Genomic DNA, 19,279 nt, shown 5'->3' with positions numbered 1-19,279 from the left:
AAGTTTCAGAGTGAGCCAGCAGCAGCCTAGGCCATAATCACCCCTGTTCAGAAAGACCAGGGGTTGTTGGGTTCACTTTTCCTCTATCAATCGGCTTTTCATACACTTTGTCCTGCCGTCTGTTTCTTTTGCAGCTTGACCTGCTTCCATTCAGGAGTCAAAAATCACCTGCTAATATCACAGCCGTGAGGGCGTTAGCGTGCGACCCAAAGGCATGAGTATCTCTGACGGTTGGATGATAGCGGCATACACAAAGAACAGGAGATGGCAGAGACAAAGATGGACATTCAGTTAATGAGGATGGGAAATGCACCATTGTTTCCAAAGGGCTTCCAGTGAAGTAAATGTGATCAGCAAACAAAATGAGATAGAAGTACTAACATACAGTACAGACTTGCCTGATTTTGCATTCTCTACTGTTAACCCACCAACTTCTGCACTAGTTGGGACTTCTGCATATTGATTCCAACCCCCGAACATTTATATTTCTCTGTATCCCAACCAAGCTCAGGTCCCATGGAAGCCTAACAAGCAAGTTACACTAACTCAGCATCATCCTCATTGTGTATGTCTGGACTCACTGTGGCTACTCCACACAACGTTTATGCGATTTCCATAGATAGGTCCTTCCCCTACCCCAGAACATTCATTTCATTTCAAATCCCCTTAGAAGAGGTTGCAGAGCTCCCATATGAAATGCCAAGGAGCATTCCAACCTGACATCATCCTAAACCTTTGCCTGTGGTTTTATGCCAGGGCATTGCTTCGCTGGCATTCCAGGCTACTGCACTTTGTGTCAGTGCATGGATCTCATTGCAGTCACGTATTAATCCCCCTCCAAACCCTTTCATCTGGGGAAGAAGGTTTTAGATGAATCCAATTTGGGATGGTGAGGGCAATGCACCCGATACATCTAACATCTCCTTGCAGCAATTGTCTAACTTTCCCCTTAACTGGTTTACAGTCCCTGCAAAGTTTGCAAGCAGATGAACATAACATAAGAACGGCCATACTGAGTCAGACCAAAAGTCCATCTAGCCCAGTATCCTATCATCCCACAGTGGCCAATACCAGGTACCCCAGAGGGAATGAACATAACAGGTAATCATCAAGTGATCCATTCGCTGTTGCCCAGTCCCAGCCTCTGGCAAACAGAGGCGAGGGACACCATCCCTGCCCATCCTGGCTAATAGCCAGGGATGGACCCATCCTCCATGAATTTATCTAGTTCTTTTTTTAACTCTGTTATAGCCTTGGCCTTCACAACATCCTCTGGCAAAGAGTTCCACAGGTTGACTGTGCGTCGTGTGAAGAAATACTTCCTTTTATTTGTTTTAAACCTGCTGTCTATTAATTTCATTTGGTGACCTGTAGTTCTTGTGTTATGAGGAGTAGTAAATAACACTTCCTTATTGATTTTCTCCACATCAGTCATGATTTCATACACCTAAATCATATACCCCCTTAGTCGTCTCTTTTCCAAGCTGTAAAGTCCTAGTCTTATTAATCTCTCCTCAGACGGCATCCATTCCATACCCCTAATATTTTTTGTTGCCCTTTTCTGAACTTTTTCCAAGTCCAACATATCTTTTTTGAGATGGGGCGACCACATCTGCACGCAGTATTCAAGATGTGGGGATACCATGGATTTATACAGAAGCAATATATTTTCTGTCTTATTATCTATCCTTTTCTTAATGATGCCCAACATTCTGTTTGCTTTTTTAACTGCCGCTGCACGTTGAGTGGATGTTTTCAGAGAAGGATCCACAATGACTCCAAGATCTCTTTCTTGAATGGTAACAGCTAATTTAGACCCCATCATTTTATATGTATAGTTGGGATTATGTTTTCCAATATGCATTGCTTTGCATTTATCAGTATTGAATTTCATCTGCCTTTTTGTTGCGCAGTCACCCAGTTTTTGAGAGATCCTTTTGTAGCTCTTCGCAGTCTGCCTGGGTCTTAACTATCTTCAGTAGGAGAAAGCCCAGCTCACTCTCCAGAATAGTTGGCCTATTTCTATGCAGCAGCCTTTACCTTCTGGGGCTGGTAGCAGTTCAAAATTAAACTAGAATTGCAATCTCAATCCTAGACAGTTTCATGCTGATTGCCCAATCCCCCAAAGGCCAGGGAAAAGGGGAGCCCAGATCCATGCTGCATAGGACCAAAGAAGCTCACGAGCTTAGTAAATTCTTAGGAAGTTTCTCTCTCTCTCTCATTGGATTCAAGCAATTAAATGAGAGCAACGTAGAAAATAAGGGATTCCTGGGAGAATTTAATGGAATTAACCCACCTCACTATTATATTTATATATGGATGATTTTGAATGTAATTAAAAGTGGGGACACATTGCAAATCAAGATTAGGAAATCCCATGCTGAAGGGACACCGTGTGCTTGAGAATCAGCACAATGAAGATTCTTGCTTATGTTATGAATACCACCATGGATTAAAAATTAAGGGATAGATCCTCAGTTGATGTATCTCGGCATAGCTCCACTAAAGTAAATGCAGCAGTGCTGATTTACACCAGCTGAGGAGCTGGCTCAATTTTTTCCCTGTCTCCTATTTCTGTTTATTTCTTGCATTTCACTTAGCCTGGACCATAAAAAGGAACTAGTCACCCTTATCCACTGCTTCTCATGCGCTAATCTAATGCTGCAATGATTGGGTTGCAAATGCTGCAGAGAGAAGTGCTGAAATTCCAACAAACAACAAACTCTGTTCTCACTGAAAGTCTTTCCAACTAATTTCATTAAAACATTTCCAGATATTAACCAAAATGGGTTGATTTTTTTAAAAACAAAAACAATTTGGGGTCTCATCTACCCTGCAGCACTGCTAATGCCAACAAATCCCTGAAACATGGCTAGACTGAGGTGCTGGGAAATTAATCTTAGAGTAGCACCAACACACCTGTGCAATTCACCCTATAAGATCTATCGGTCAAATTAGAACATACACTCCTTTAGCTAGACAAATTGCTACCTATAGAATGTACATCTCAGACTGTTGCATTCAGGAAGTATGAGTTTTGCAGAAGCTTCTCTACTTCAGTAACTGTGGACCTTGTAAGAGAGCCTTGGTGAAAAGAAGGCTTAACAAGATGATGTTGACACATTCACTCAGCTCTCAGTAGCACAGAAGGAGGCAGAGAATCCAGGGCGGGTTCACTATGCTCTTGAATTATCATTCCAAATTTTAGCTATTTGGTTAGGGAGAGACTCAGCATGGGATTGTATTGGCAAGAATCATTACCCTTTATTCTGCATCTCCACTGAAACGCAAAAACGAGCCTCAATACTTATCTAAAGTGCCAAAGGGCTTTCCCAAATTAGGGGGGGGGGGGCTGGTTAGGATTGGATTTAAGAGGACAGATTGTTTATTGCCCATTTCTGAGGTGTGTTTTCACACAACCACACTGGCGAAAAACAAAGCAATGGCACTGCTTGAGGCTGACATCTTCCTCCTCCTCCATCTCCTCCTGGCGTTTTAGTTGATAACTTCAACACTCCCTCATCTGGGAACAATGGGCCAGGATTCATGCTTGGCAGAAGCAAACCCTTTCATCTTCCTCAACTGGCTTTGATTTGGCCCAAACCTCTCACTCACTCTCTTTGAAGTGCTATCTGTGACTACATAGGATATGGCTAAAATACCACAAATACCTCCTTACAAATACCACATTCCCACAGAGAGCTGGGCATGGTGGCACTCATAATCCCCTTCCAGGTGGAAAACTAGCACAAAGCTCTCATTGGCTGTATGATCACTGATTGGCTGAGCAGAGCAGAAGGCACTGACTCCCACACTGACCAATGAGAACATATGTACTCTCTCTTTGGCTAGCACCTCTCGTTTGCTGTTAGGCAGATAGTAACGGTAACATGCAATGCAGATTCTGATGAGAGGCTAGGGAGCAGTAATCCTTCAGTATATACCTGGCCAGCCCGCCACCAGCATCGGCAAGATTTTAACAGCAGATACTGTACCCGACGACATTATTTTTACACAGTGCAGCTGAGAATCTTGCATGGCAAACCTTCTTTTGTGCATTAACATAAGACACTCAGCTAATGTTTCCTGGGCACGTGTGTAAGAAAACAGCCTGGTTAGTGAGAGTGTCCATCTGGAAACCTAATAGGAAACAGGACTGTAATGTCTCTGCACTGAAATGGTGAAGCCTGAACATACTGACATATACCAGATCAAAACTAACTTTATTACACCCTAATCATTGTCTTGCAAGAGGGACAAAAGAGTGGACTGAAATATAGCTAGCCGCTTGCCCTGACTGTACGGATATTTCCTCTTGTATCTTTCAAAAAGACATGATCCTGTTCTCCAACACAGCAGTGATAAATACTCAAGGGAAGATAAACAAAAGGTATTCCAAATCAATAGGAAACCACTCATTACACCAACCACTCCCTTGGGCTATCTCTGCTAGCTAAGTTCTTCTGTAACGGAGATAGGCAAGTATTTTAGGACGTGACTGCACGGTACTGTAGACATGCCCTTAGTCTGTCATGGCCACAGAATTCACCTGGGTTAACTGTTTCCACAATAGTGCTTGGGGAAAACTGCCCAACTCTCTCTCTCTCATTTAGAATATATGCATTCATTCTTCTGCAAAACACCAGACTCACCAGCAATAGGAATCTTATCCCAAAAGATCACAGCACTGACAACTTCAGTGTTCACTGACTGCCGGTTCCTGCTCCCATTGTCTGTACACTAGATGGTGAATTCTTTGAGACTGGGACATAAGATAAAGTGTTCAAAGTGCCAAAGTGACTTAGGTGCCTAAATCCCATTTCCAAAACCAACATAGGGACGGATTTTCAAAAGTACATAGGTGCCTGACTCCCAGGTAAGCTCCTAAGTGCCTACAGGCCAATGCCTAAGTCACTTTTGATTTGGGCACTTTGAAAACAGCACTCTTTGTCCCAAAGTTGAGGCTTATCTGTTTCTCTGAGCTTTGTAGGAGCAGGTGAGGAGGTGGGGGAGGGGAGAAGGGTGGAGAGTGTCATTTCCTGGACATTTTGACCTATTGAGTTTTTTTGAATGTCTGTATCATTAATCTGCACCTAAGGCATTGCATATGAGCTTTTAATAAACAGGAACCAATCACATAAATACCTGCCAGGAAGGTACCTAACACACTAGAGATTTATACATAAAACAAACAACCCTGGAATGAGGGACTCTGCCAGTACATCAGACATACGGTAGTAGTTTGAATCTTTGCATTTTCCTCCTATCTACATAAGAAACTATCCAAATATGCACCATAGTTCCTTAATATAGATCACTGACTCAACAGCATCAAACAGGATATGTGAGTCTCAAAATAATTAGCAGTTTTGCAGCTGAGACCTCATTAGCTAAATTGGGCTAGACAGGCAGCGGAATATGGAAAGAGCGGGTTCCTCTGGGAGATTTCTATGCGATTTAGTCTTCTGTTTTCAATTTCTATTCACTACACAAAAGTTCTTTCCCTAAGATGCAGGAAATCAAGACTCCAGATCCCATTCTCCCTGGCTTCTCAAATACCTTTCCTGGATGGAAGCAAACCTGTGAATACCCTGGTCCAGTTGCCCCAATGCAATATGGGTCTGAGCCAAATCCCACTGAAGGCAATGGGATCTTTTCATTGACCTCACTGTGCTATAAAGTAGGCCCTCTATTGAGCCCAATGGAACTTATCCCTTTCCTAAAGGGGAGGGGGAAGCCTGGTTGTTTTTGATATCTCAGGCAATGGATTATGCATCATCACTACACTGAAAAGAGGAGACTGATGACACAACACAAAGGGCCCATTACTGCAGGAACAGGCTGTGTGGCTAGTTCTAAGACAGTGTCTTGCTCAGTCTGTGTTTCTACCATGCACTCCCAAGTCCCCTTGTCTTCACACTGACTCAGACCCTCTAAAGGGTTCAGGCCGCTAACCACTACAAGTGGCCTGTCGTTACAGAATTAGCAATGAGCACTATCTAATTTACTATTTGCCTAAAGGTAGTTCAATGTTGAAGCTAGGTTCTCCCTTCTGGCTCAGTTGCCTTTTATGTGACTCTCATAACAATGGACAGAGGTCCCCAAATCTCCACTTATTACGCCCTTAAGACAGCTAGCGGCAAATCAAGCCAGAATGATTATTTACAGAAAGCCTGCTAATTATTTTTGCCTTTAAAAACAAAATGATATCAGTATGTGATTCACGATACAGGTGAACACAAAGGCAACCAGTGTTTGTGCCCAGAGTACGTGCAGTGGGAGTGTACGATACAGGGGGGCAAGAAAAAATTAACGGGCTCATTTTGGTCCATTGCATCTTTGAGAGATGCTTTTTTTCCCTAGGATGGTTCTACCACCATGATGAGGTCACTGAGCACACTGGAATTGGGCACCCGTTTCCACCCACCACAGTGGAACCAAAGAGTGGACTGTTTCCTGGAAACTCCTGTGTAAAGGATCCCCAGTTTGGTGTTTTAACGCAATTCTCTGAAGCCTCAGAAGTAGGAACTAAGGAGAGAGAAACATGGCGGGGGCAGAGCCACAACGAAAGGGTATAGCTCCACTGACTTCAATGCAGCAAGACCAATTTACACCAGCCAGGGCTCTAATGACAAATACCAAGCTCACAGGTGCCTTGTGCAGCAAGGCAGGGTCTTATAATAGACAGAGAGGGGGAATTGCCCCGATTTCAGTGTGCATCTGCATGACATCATCATGTCTTCTGGCTCAGCAGAGAAGAGCGGGAGGCATGGCAGACATGAGCTGCTCTGAGCCATGTTACTGAGGTCCTGGCTTTGGGAGCCGTTATACCTTCTCTTCATTGCTGATGTTCCGGGTGGAGGTTCTCCAGGTGATGGAGGGGATTGGGTCCCCTGAAGCCTCGCAAGTCAGTGTGATCTGGTCCTCCAGTTCCATGGCAGTTTTGTTCTCCACATAAGTGATTTTGGGTTTTGCTGGAAAGGAAGCACAATGGGTTTTTTGGCCACTGCTAAGAAGCAAGGCTGCCTGGAATTAGCGAATTCTGAACTGAAACCATCTATTAGACAAAAAGGCTTTTGCATTGCTACTTTCAGAGAGAATTGCTTCAGCAGGCAGAGGGGCAGCATGGTGTGCCCTCCCCTCCTCTGCTCCAGCTAGCCCTGGCTTCTAGTTTAGCAAAACTAAAAATGAGCCCAGCTCAGCCCCTGGAGCAAGCACACCGAAGCTGTTTCAGGAAAGCCAGGAAGGAGACTAGAAAAGCTAAGGTTAACTTTTGTTGTTTGACAACCACCTTTGTGTGAGCTGGGTTTTTTAACTCAGATCTCTGCACACACACACACACACACACACACACACACAAAAGGTCGTGATAAATGGCAATAAACAGCTGGAAGAAACTGACAACTTCACAAGGGCTAACTATAATGTTTTCCCTAATGCAGCTAAGGGTGAAATTCACCCCAATGCAGAGCTTTCAAAAGTCCCACTCAAAACCTAAAGGCTTGACCTAATGTCCACAGAAATCAAATGGAAAATCTCCCATTGACTTTGGATTCAACCCTAAAAGCTTGAAAAGCATCTGAGTGGCACACAGCCTAGTGCTGACCCCCTGCAGGGGAGGGTAAAATTTCAGCCATAAGAAACAAGAAATGGAATAGACTCTGTATTTCACAGTGACCATCGGCATCTCTTGTCTGGTACACAGCATAGTGCTGGCATGGAGGCTGAGACTAATTCAGCAAGCACACCCAGTGTCTGAGCCAGACATACTTGCTGGGTAGGTAGGGCATGCTGCTTCCAGTTTATAGCAATGAGCTGCCAATGGCCAGCTGGGGTCTCTGACCAGTCTGTAGGGAGTGGGGCGGGGAGGGAAGGAGCTATATCAAGCCTGTTATTGCCCTGTTTACCGAAGACTTTGAGGTGGATAATGGCATCCTGCTTTCCAGCCTTGTTCTCAGCGATGCAGGTGTACTCCGCCTCATCGCTCTTCTCTACCTTCTTGATGGTCAGCTCGGAGCCATCATAGTTGAAGTCATATTTCTCGTCATCGTCCCCCCGTTCTATCAGGTCCCCATCCCTGCAGGGCACAAAACAAGCAGGTTGGGTGGGAAGTTAATGCTGGCTGGTTTTTAGAATTCATCTGTGTTTCTAAATTTAGCTTCTTTGTTTGGGAGGAAGGACAATTTCCCCATGGTAACACCTGTCTCACACTTGTTTTCCTCCTTTGGTTGCATCCTCAGTACCCTTGCCTTGGAGTCCTGTGCCATGGAGTTCTTCACCTGTAAACATCCCTCATGCCAACTAGCTAAATTAAAATTGTGCCATTCCCCGCTGTGACCGGCTCTGCTCAATCAGAGATGCAGATGGAAGCAGCACTCACATCGAGTGCCTCAGTTAAAACATCCATACTCTTAAACCATGTAAACTGTGCTTAGAGTATCTTACTTCATCCAGCGCATGGCTGGCTCAGGAAAGCCATCAGCATCACACATTAAGGTGACAGACTGGCTGAGGTTGGCCGTAGCATTCATGGTGTTCTGTCTAGCACGGACAGAAGGAGGCACTGGAAGAAAAAGAAGTTGGGTTAGAGAGAGGGGAAAAGAACAGGTGGGTAGAAAATAACCAGGTAAGGAAGTTTCCTGCCCTCTGCCATACACACAAATCAGTCCATTGAATCACAACCTTGCGCCAAAGGGAGCACGTCACCTGCAGGTTTGCACCTATACATTTGATGCACAGGGTCTCTATCAAATGGTGGGAGGAAGAGGACCCACATTGCACAGAAGATGGTCTGTTGGACAAAACCATCCATGAATCAAAATGAGGGCCATCTCTCACTTTGAGCTATGAGACATTCAAGCTTACTCCTGACATGATAATTTCCTGTAAACATCTTGTAAATGCCAAATTGATTTCATGGGTGTGTTTATTTGACACAGCAGAGTGAGATTAATAAGCCTCATGGATCATGATTCTGACAGTTCACAAGTGTGAACTGATGATCGTCTCTCTCCTTCCAAGACAAGTGTGCAGCAGCCTATAACCCAAGTAGCACAGGTCCCCTCCACTGCCAGGGCTCCAAGCTGCTCACCATTCACAATGACCTGAATATCCTTGAAATTGACCTCCCCACGAGCCAGGATTCTGCCCTCACAGCGGTACGTCCCCTCATCCGTTTTCTTGATTCCCCGGATTTGCAGGAAGTTGTTGGGCAGGACTACAAATCGGACTAGAAGAGAAAAAGGAAGCTTCAGTCAAGGATAATTTAGAGAGAGCTCTGCAACCAATGGGCACTTCCCCACCCCCCTTACAGCTTGGAGACAGAACTTAATGTAATGTAACTTCCCTTTCCATCAGAGTAATGAAAGTCACCCCCATAATCAGATCTGACATTGCCAGGAAAGAACTCATCCAGGAGAGATTCCCTCACACAGCAAGCTAAGAGGCAGTGGGGACAAATCGCTTTGTTATTTTACAACCAGCACTTTTATTTTACTTTAAGTTTAATCAATACCCGGCTTGGGCCAATGAACCATTTACTGCTTGTCTCCCAGGGGAGTGGAGTCTGGTCTTAAATAATGATAATACCTAGCTCTAATATAGCATTTTTCATCAGTAAATCTCAAAGCACTTCACAATCCTTTAGTGCATGTATCCTCACACCACCGCTACGAAGTAGAGCAGGCCTATAGCCCCCTTTTCGAGATTGGGAGCTGAGGCACAGGCAGGCCGAGAGACTTGCCCAAGGTCTCACAGGGAGACTGTGGCAAAGCGCCTAGACTGACGGGCTGGGAAACGCTGCAGAGGCAACACTGCTCACATGCTCAGGGGAGACAGTGCTCTGGAGTGACATCAGCCCACAAAGTCCATAGATGGGCTCCACTGTGTGCAGCTCCTTGGCCCAGGGTAGGGGAAATGGGAGGGCTCTGGCCAGGACAGGCTAACTACTTGGCGTCTTTAAATCCAGACTGAATCTCTCTTTCAACTCTATTTCAACTACTAGATGCTGCCTTTTAATGCAATTCCTGGGTGAGGTTCTCTGGCCTGTGTTATGGAGATCAGGCTGGATGATCATAATGGTCCCAGGAGGCCAAACCTAATGTGTGCCATTTTACCCTCACTGCTCTGAGTTCCCTGTGCCTACTTGTCCATTTGCCACCCCGGCAGACCTACACAAGGCCTCTGAAAGGGCAAGTGCCAAGACCTCTCACTCCTTACCATCTTTTTTCAGGACAACATCCCTGTCCTTATGCTTCCACATAATGGTGGGAGGCAGCGAGCTGAGCACATCACACACAATCACAGCATCTTCCCCCTCCTGGAACTCCTGAGGGGTGGGAGCATTCCTGAACATCAGCTTCTCTGAAAACAAGTAGAGCAACAGGACAATGGAGCTGCTGCCCCAGCGAGTTGTGGGCACCATCTGAATTGCAAGGCACGTTGCCAACTAAAAGCAAAGATGAAACAATGATACACATGCACGAACCCACTTGGGATGCTCACGCCATACCAATGTGTGTAGCTTGGCATTGGCATCCCGCACTATGGTACAGGAACCCTGTGCTAGTTACACACCAAGAGGCGACTGGATTCACAAGAGTGTCCATATTTGGATGTTGTGTTATGGGAAAGCCAAACGCAAAACCTCCCAGCTGGTAGGGAAGGAACAGCTAGGATAGCTTTGCCAGCTGAGGGCTACTATGGGCCTCCTGAATGCAGGATCCCCCATGGGGCTGTGCTGAGCCCTGATCCTGCCTCATCCCAATGCTGCCTGATCTGCACCAGGCACATCATTCCATGCTTATCTCCCAGACATTCATGTCACACTGGGCTCTACCTTCGCACCTCACTATCTTGCATCAAAGATTTTAGTGGGGTCTCCAGCAGGGGTGAAGGACCCTTTCTAAGCTCCAAGCACGTTCTGCAAACTGCAAAGACCACGGGATTGTCCAGCTCTGTGATTGAAGATACTGGCTGTTCTGTTTCTACCCAGGTCTCAGAGCAGTGGGCCTGAGAGCAGAGGCTCCAGAAAGTGGCTACCACAACCTCTGTTGTGGACAGGGACTGCTGGAGCTGGCTGTCTCCCCGGCCTACTTGCTGTGCAGAGACCCTGGGTAACAAGAAGCGAGCAAAGCATGTACGATAGTAACAGACATCAAAGCCAATCAACCCCTTGCTTTATCCGTCGCACACCATTAAGCAGGTCAATGCAGGGTCGCTGAATGGCTTGAGCAAAGGGTGTGTTAGGAATGGCCTTCCTGGCCCTGAACTATTCAGCTTAGCCTGTGGATCCCTTTGCTTGGCTCCTGACAGCGGTATGGGCCAGGGACCATTCACACAACCAGAAGTAACCCTCAGGCTGAGCTCTCAGTCTCCCCGCTAACAGCATGTGGGTGACACCAGGAGGGTCTGGTTTGGATGGAGGAACATGAATTAGATGGGGAAGCGCAGCAAATGAGGAATGTGGCTCTGAGGCCAACCTGACAAATCACAGGGTTAACTGAGAGGAAATATGGAAGTTGCCCACTGCTAGCTGGCGAGCTTGAGAAACAAAGGCCAGCCTGGCCTGGGCAGTGATGTAAACACTGTCCACGAATGGCTTTTCAATGTTTGCTCAAATAAATTGGTTAGTCTCTAAGGTGCCACAAGTACTCCTTTTCTTTTTGCAAATACAGACTAACACGGCTGTTACTCTGAAATCTGTTTCTCTCAGTAACTCTGACAACAGAGATGGGCGGGGGGATCAGTCAGACAAATACCATGACTACCTCCGTCCCATCTCCCTTTGTGGGACAAACTCTCCTCTTCCCATATCCTTCACAGACCAGCCCTTCTCCTAGCTTCTCACAGGTGAGCGTCTCCTCACAGGCAAGGCTGCCCACCACTTTCCAGCCTCCTGTTCATGTCCCTCCCCACCCTTCTTCACAGTCAACACTCCCCTCACTGCTAAGGGAGGAATGGGCTCCACTTTGACAGCCTTCTACTTCCCAGTCTGTTTGGGAGGTGGCTCCCCTTCCTGGCCACCCCTCACTAACAAGAGCCACATCTCCCCAGCAAGTCCCTTGGCCTCCCCTCAGAAGAGCCCGACCCCAAAGCAGGCTCCCAAAGCCGTGTTCTTACGGAAGATTTTCACGTTGACGGTGGCCTCGGAGTCGCCCTCCTCCTCACTGGTGACGACACACTTGTAGATGCCAGCATCATCGATGTTGGCGCTGTAAATGGTGAGGGTGGAGGAGAAGTCATCGTTCCGCACCACTGAGATGCGCTGCTGGTTGGGCGTCAGCTTCTCGCCGTTGGGGGAGAACCAGGAAATGTCTTTGGCTTTGGCCTCCCCAGTCACTAGAAATGAAACAAAGCACATTGGACCTGCTCCCTCTCAGCCAGCCAGGGCCCTGGTGGCCATCACCTGCAGGGTTGTGGAAAGAGCCCAGACTAGGCAAAGGATTTCTGATGCCCGGGCAGCGTGGGGCATGCTTACTGAGCTGGGTTTGTGAGAGTGCCCACCCCACCTGAGGGGGCACGTTTAAGCCCCCTTGGATTTGTTGACAAGCTCAGATGCCAGAGGGCTAATCCCAGCAGTGTCTCACACATTATACACCATGTTCTGGCTCCACCAGGGACAGCTCCCCACCCTCACAGAAAGACATCTATTAGCTGCTGCCCCATGCAGCCAAAAGGAGCAGCTGCCCATTTCAGGCTTGGAATGGCCTCATATACATCCCTGCGGTCTTCTTCCCCCATCCCGCTCAGCATGGAAACACAGCACTCCTCCTGCTCCAATAAATATCCCTGTTTGCAGGTTGTGCTGGGGCATTGCATTGCAAACCAAGCTGGTTAAATTGCTGCACCAGCGCATCAAGCAAGTTAAACCTGCCACTGCATCTGATGCATATCAAAGCAGCTTGTAAGGACCCATCTCTTGGAGCTCACGTTTCATGGTTTTCCCATGTGGCTTTGCTATTTGTTCAGAGGAATCTGTCAGAGGAAATTTAACCAATCCCATTTGCTGAGACCAAGGTGGAGTCATCACAGTAGCACTTACTCAGAGGACACTTTTGCCTTCAAAGCACTTTACATACATTAACAAATGACACTGCACTGCACTAGCCTAGGTCCCACAGCCTCCTCCCTTGCTCTAACGAGGAAATGCTTGGGGAAGTCAGACACTCCACCACTGGAACTTGGCTCCAAGCCATGTTTTAATGTTTGCTCAGTGTCATGCTTTGGTTTAGGGGTGACCTAGGATCATTTGTTATCATACCAGTGTTGCACCCAGGCAACCAATTCACCCAGGCAAACCAGGCCAGTTGCTTTACAGGGAAACCTGTAGCCAGTAGCATGTGTGTGTGCTGAAATGCGGTGTGCTGCAGTAATTGTGCAGTACCACACGGGATGCATGCTTCTTTCACCCAGCTGGTTGGAGCAAGTGGCAGGAAGGATGATATTAAAAATGCAGGATTCCTGTGGTATTAAAATCCTTGGGGGCTGAGGTGGAGATTTTCAAAGCTGCCCAAGGGGCTTGGAATCCAAGCTCCCATTCAAGCTCTTGGAAATTGGGTATCAGAATCCCCCAGATGATTTTGAAAAATCTCGGACCTAATACGAATACTTCTAAAACAAAAAAGACCAATGCTGAGATGTGATGTAACACATTTCTGGGGCATCTCTTCTGGGTTCTTCGGGGTTCTGGGATGGCTCGTTTTTGGTTGTTTTATTGTTACAAAAACCTGCTAAGAGCTGCCTTCTCTTCCCAGCCCCAGGAAGTGAGTCTTTACTCTCCCAGCCCAACCACATCTGTCACCTTTGCTATCATACCTGCGATTGCTTTTGATCTGCTTGAATTACAAAAAAAAAAAAAACCAAAAACCCAACAACAACATGGAGAATTAAATGGCATGTCCCTGTACATGTGAATATGTCTGGGGCTGAGTGGAGTGGGTTCCCCAAAAGTGACTCAACAAACATGGCTGGAAAATCCTGACAGCAGCAGCCGACAGCACTCACCTTGACATAAGAAGAATTTGGATTCTCCTACGCTGATCTCCACTTGACTTGGAACAATATCCACTTGTAGAGACACTAGGAAAGAATGCAAAGCAGGAGTTAGGCAACTGGAGTCATCCAGCAGAAAACTGTCCTGCCTCTTGGGACTCTGTCAGCTCAGCAATGGAAGGGCAAGGGCTCTTAACTCCAGTTCTAACGCTCCCAGCCAGCGTTTGATTATACACAGCCTTCCATCCCTAAGGATCTCAAAGAGCCTGTAACGATATGAGCCACTTCCACCTCTTCCTGTGCCTACACAGAAAGGCATGGAAGGAGCTGCGTTACCGGTGATCTGTTGTACACCAAGATATGGGCTGCACGTCATGCTTGGAGGTGGACTGGAGAGTGCAGTAATAAGACCACACATTTGGGCACCCTATTATTTGTGGTTACTGCATCACACGGAAGGCATCGTGGAAGGAAGAGGCTGCAATGAAAAGAAGGTGGCGGCTTAGTGGGCTTGAAATGGGAGGGTGTTCAGTGCATAAAGGGGAAAGCAGAGAAAGGAACAGAGCTGGCAGTGGGAGAAGAGAATCCCAATTTGAGTCTGGCAACGAAGTAACATGCTTCAGGCTGTTCAGCTGCTCAAGTATATACTGACTCTGTGCTTTCCCTACACACTCAAGGTTTGTATGCTGCTTAGCTTCACAGCTGCTCTCACCCTGCCATGTGTTTGCCTCACATTTGCATAGAGAATTATTGCCATAACACACATGTATCAGTGCTTGTGTCCATCAAAACAGCAACTGCACTGTCCAAGATATGGGTGTGAGATTCTGAGCACCACTATTTTTCTTTAAAGTTTGCAGGCATCATGTGTTGAGCACTGGCAGACAGCAATGACACATTGTTCCCGTGACTTGTGTTGAGGGCTTGCAGCTCAACAGAGGACAGTCCCTATCCTGAGAGGCTACTAATATTCACTCTTCCTCAAAATAGGGCAAAGCTACTGGAAGTGGAGCAAGCACGGTGACAAGAAGAGCAGCATTCAGAGACAAGTCATTTACGCCTCATAAGGCTATTTAGGCCTCTTCATTTTTGCATTGTCTTTGCTCTTTGTGTTGCAGAAGCACAGTTACCATCCGAATGATCTAGGACTGGACTCATTGGCAGGCTCTGGCTGCTTTGCATTGCCCTGGCAGCTATAAACCCAATTTAAATGGCCCATTAAACCAGGTTAATGGCTGCTCTGTGTCACCAGAGCAGTGCAACACGGCCAGAGGAGAGTACCAGCGCATCTGGCCCTTTGAGTCCAAAGAGAATTGTCTTAAAAATAATCCAGGCATGAATGTAAACAGGCTGGATCAGGAGTCCAGAGAGAACACTGAGGACCCTTTGGCTGTGAGAGATTAAAACAGTTCTTAGGACTACAGAGCTCCAGCCCTTTAAATCTTCCTCTTGGAAAACTCCACTTTACTCACATGTCTTGTCTGGAGGTTACTGTCGCACCTTCCTGTTTTCAATAAAGTACAGGCTGCCCTTTTAGCTCTTGCATTCAGCCCATTTTACTTCTGTGTAATCTAATTTCTCTCAACCATATTACCTTAATATAATTCACTCCCAGACAGAACTGCAGGTACAAAAGGCCAGACATAATAAACGGCTAAAGGTTTATTAGATCCAGTGCAGTGAGAACTAAATAGCCTAGTTCTATTAATCCTCCTGACATTGTGCAGTTTACACCATGCATCATGTATGGAATATCTCCTTCTCAGTGGGTCATTGCTCTGTGAAGCAAGTACAAAGGTATTAAAAGAGTTCTTACCCTTTGAAACCCAGGCCACCAAAACCCAGAGCACCATGTCTCTGCAGCACAGCTATGGCTGCTTACAGGGGGATTAGCATTCTGCTTCAGAACAGAACCAGACAGAGGGGGACACCATCAAAAACTCAAGGCATGTCAGTCTGCAGCAACTGCAGGATTGTCAAAGTATGCAAAGATGCTACAATGATGCATTTATACGGGGGCTGAGTTTTAATGGTTCCTAGTATATATGGGCCCAAGTCTAAGAGGTAGGATATCAGGAGAGGGGAGGCAAGTTTTTATAAACTAAATTAAAGCCCACTATTAGAGCCTTTATAAGAGGTTTTCAGTTTGATCAGTTTAATCTATCTCGGATGCCATTTTGTCTCCAGATTTTGAATGATGGCTCCAAATTTAGAATTGGACTGTCTGGACCAACGGATCCTTAGTATGGCTCAAGTGCTAACAATTTACTAAGAAGTGTTCAGGAACCTCTGAGTGAGGAATTTGCTGTGTATTTCTGTGTATCACTGAAATAAGTTCAAAGGCTTTGGTAATCAACATAAAACAATCCTAGGTAAATATTCAGTCTATAGCTATTCTGGACTAGGCAAAGTCTGAAACAGAAACACAGGCTAAAATTTACAATGGCAGGAGCCTAAAGATTGGCTTCTAAATTGTATTTAGAAATCTAAACAAGAAGCCAGGTTTTCAAAAGCAACCAACAGCTTTGATTGAAGGCATCTGGAGCTGCGGGGTGCTCAGCACTTTTGAAAAGCAGGTCACTTAAGTAAAGATTTAGGAGCTTACATTTAGGTACCTATGACTGAAAATCCAGATTTTTTTTTAAAAAATGGATTAATATTTAACAAAGCAAAGAGAAGCAACTGATCAGTAATGTCAACAAACCAAAACAAAAAAGGGGAAATAATATCTACTGAAATAATCATGCTTGGGTCCAGCAGGGCGAAGGTTGAGATGCAAATCAACCAATGGAGGAAAGTCAGGGCCACGGCTAATTCCCCCATCCCAAACTTGCCCTGTCCTGCACCTCACTATAATCTGAGCAAGGCTCCGAGTTTCTGCTTATTTTCTGGCTTCTGTCTGATTTGCGTTACTCTTGCAGCACTACCATACAAACAAGAAAAGATCCTAACTCACCCTTTCCTCTGCATCCCCAATCAAGCAGTGCTTGGTGCTCGACACCCCGGAAGACAAATGCCCTTTCTTCCAGCACCCTGCATCTCAGAGCACCATTCCTTCATGGTGTAAGTTATGAGGCATTAGAAATAATTGGACACTCACTCTCTGCCAGATGGAGCCTGATGCTGCATCAGCTCCCTGGCCTAACAAGACCAGGTCAAATAAGAATTTCAGGAGGCCAGACCTAATGTGTGTTATTTTTAAATCGCAGCCATTAGTTTGCAGAAAACAATCATCTAAATGGAGCTCTTTCTCCATCCTGCATTGCCAGAGCATTTCTCATCCCGTCTACTGCAAATGCTTTATCTGTCACCTTTAGTCTTTTGGTTCCACAGTATTTGTGGCCTTTTCCCAGGGGCTGCTCACTTTACTGTTAAACCATGAAGACATTCATCTCAGATGCCTGCTCTTTCTCAGTCTTTAAAACATTCCTCTCAAAGGAATCGCCGTATCTCATAAATCAATAGCATCGTTCCTTATCACGACCGAGGAAAAGGACATGTGCTGCTGAATTACTCAATGACTGGACTACAGGCATTAAGCCCCAGAGCTCTTTGAATATACAGAACAGATGCAGGAGCTTTGTCATCGTTCCAGTGTTCAAACAAATGACTAAAGAAGGGCAAGAAACCAAATAAAAACCACAAAATAATAATAATGGAGGTGGATGACTATTTTCAAACATTACAAACACTTAGCTCTCACTTTTTATCTGCAGAGGGCCTCGCTCACTCAGATGTAAATCCCACTGAAGCCAACGGAGTTTATTATAAAAACACAGTACAAAGCTTTTAACAAAAATCCTTAAACATAGTCCATTTGTCACCCCAGTGCATGTAGTCCTTAAAATCCCACAGCATCTACTCCAGGTGAGCTGGTAATGGAAGATGATAGGAAGGCAGAGCTGCTCAATGCCTACTTTGCTTCAGCCTTCTCACAAAAGCATATGACCAGACAACTAGCGAAGTTACCACAGACAATAAAGGGGAAGGGATGCAGATCAGGATAAGAAAAGAAGACATCAGAGATCTTCTGACCAATCTGAATGAATTCAAATCAGTGGGGCGGGATGCTATTCACACCAGGACACTGAAGAAACTAACTGAGGAAATCTTGGAGCCACTGGCAATAATATTTACATGCTCATGGATGACAGGAAAGGCCCTGGAAGACTGGAGAAGGGCTAACATAATGCCCATCTTTTAAAAGGGGGAAAAGGAGGAGCCAGGAAACTACAGACCAGACAGCCTGAGTTCGATGCCTGGAAAGCTACTAGAGCAATGTATAAAACATTCAATTTGTGAATACCTGGAGGATGAAGGGGGAAGGTGGTGGACATAATATACCTGGTCTTCAGCAAGACTTTTGACACAGTCCCACATGACATTCTGATAAGTAAGATGGAGAAACACGGGCTCCGCAGAACCACCATTAAGTGGACACATAATTGGTTAACAACTGAAAACATAGAGTAACTATTAATGGAATGTCGGATTGGAGGGAGCTCTCAAGTGGGGTTCCATCTGTTCTGGATCCAGTGCTGTTTAACACCTTTATTAATGACCTGGATGTAGGTATAGAGAGCAAGTTTGATCAAGTCTGCAGATGACACAAAGCTAGGGGGTTTGGAGGGTAGAGCTAAACTTCAGAGGGATCTTAATAAATTGGAGAACTAGACTATAAACAACAAAATGAAATTCAACAATGACAAATGTGAGGTGCTACACTTAGGGAAGAAAAACCAAATGCAAAAATACAGACTGGGGGAAAACTGGCTTGGCAGCAGCACTGCTGGGAAGGATCTGGGAGTTGTGGTGGATCTCAACCTCAACATGAGGCAACAATGTGATGCTGTGGAGAAAACAGCAAATGCAGTTTTAGGTTGTATTAAGAGAGGCATAGCATGCAAGTCACAGGACGTGATAATACCATACCGCTCTACTCAGCGCTGGTTAGGCCTCAGCTGGAGTAGTGTGTCCCATTGTGATCACCAATGTATGGAAAGGATGTAGAGGAAACTGGAAAGGATCCAGAGGTGAGCGACAAACATGATTGAAGGGATGGAATGCAAGCCATACGAGCAAAGGCTGAAGGAACTGGGTATGTTCAGTTTAGAAAAGGGGAGATTAAGGGGGGACATGCTAGCGGTCTTTAGATACTTGAAAGGCTGCCACAAAAAAAGATGGAAAAAATTGTTCTCTTTCGCCACAGAGAACAGACAAGAGGCAATGAGTTCAAACTACAGCATAGGAGATTTAGATTAAGTTTCAGGAAAAAACTTCCTAACGG

At 45.7% G+C, this 19,279-nt stretch overlaps 1 protein-coding gene across 6 annotated transcripts in view; it reads right to left on the bottom strand.

Moving 5' to 3' along the window:
* Nucleotides 1-19,279, bottom strand: part of NCAM1 (neural cell adhesion molecule 1) — a 258,452-nt gene that overhangs the window by 78,192 nt on the left and 160,981 nt on the right. For all 6 annotated transcript variants that reach the window (XM_073320618.2, XM_073320620.2, XM_073320619.2 and 3 more), the window contains exons 2-8: nucleotides 14,005-14,079; nucleotides 12,121-12,339; nucleotides 10,219-10,362; nucleotides 9,092-9,229; nucleotides 8,446-8,563; nucleotides 7,908-8,077; nucleotides 6,832-6,974 (exon numbers count right to left, since the gene is read on the bottom strand). In XM_073320618.2, coding sequence (XP_073176719.1) covers nucleotides 6,832-6,974; nucleotides 7,908-8,077; nucleotides 8,446-8,563; nucleotides 9,092-9,229; nucleotides 10,219-10,362; nucleotides 12,121-12,339; nucleotides 14,005-14,079 — 1,007 coding nt within the window. The remainder of the gene's footprint in view (nucleotides 1-6,831; nucleotides 6,975-7,907; nucleotides 8,078-8,445; nucleotides 8,564-9,091; nucleotides 9,230-10,218; nucleotides 10,363-12,120; nucleotides 12,340-14,004; nucleotides 14,080-19,279) is intronic.

Source organism: Lepidochelys kempii, chromosome 22 (genome assembly GCF_965140285.1).
Source record: "Lepidochelys kempii isolate rLepKem1 chromosome 22, rLepKem1.hap1, whole genome shotgun sequence".
NCBI lineage: Eukaryota > Metazoa > Chordata > Testudines > Cheloniidae > Lepidochelys > Lepidochelys kempii.
Note: the sequence above shows the minus strand (reverse complement) of the source record. Positions and strands in the feature narration are given on the sequence as shown.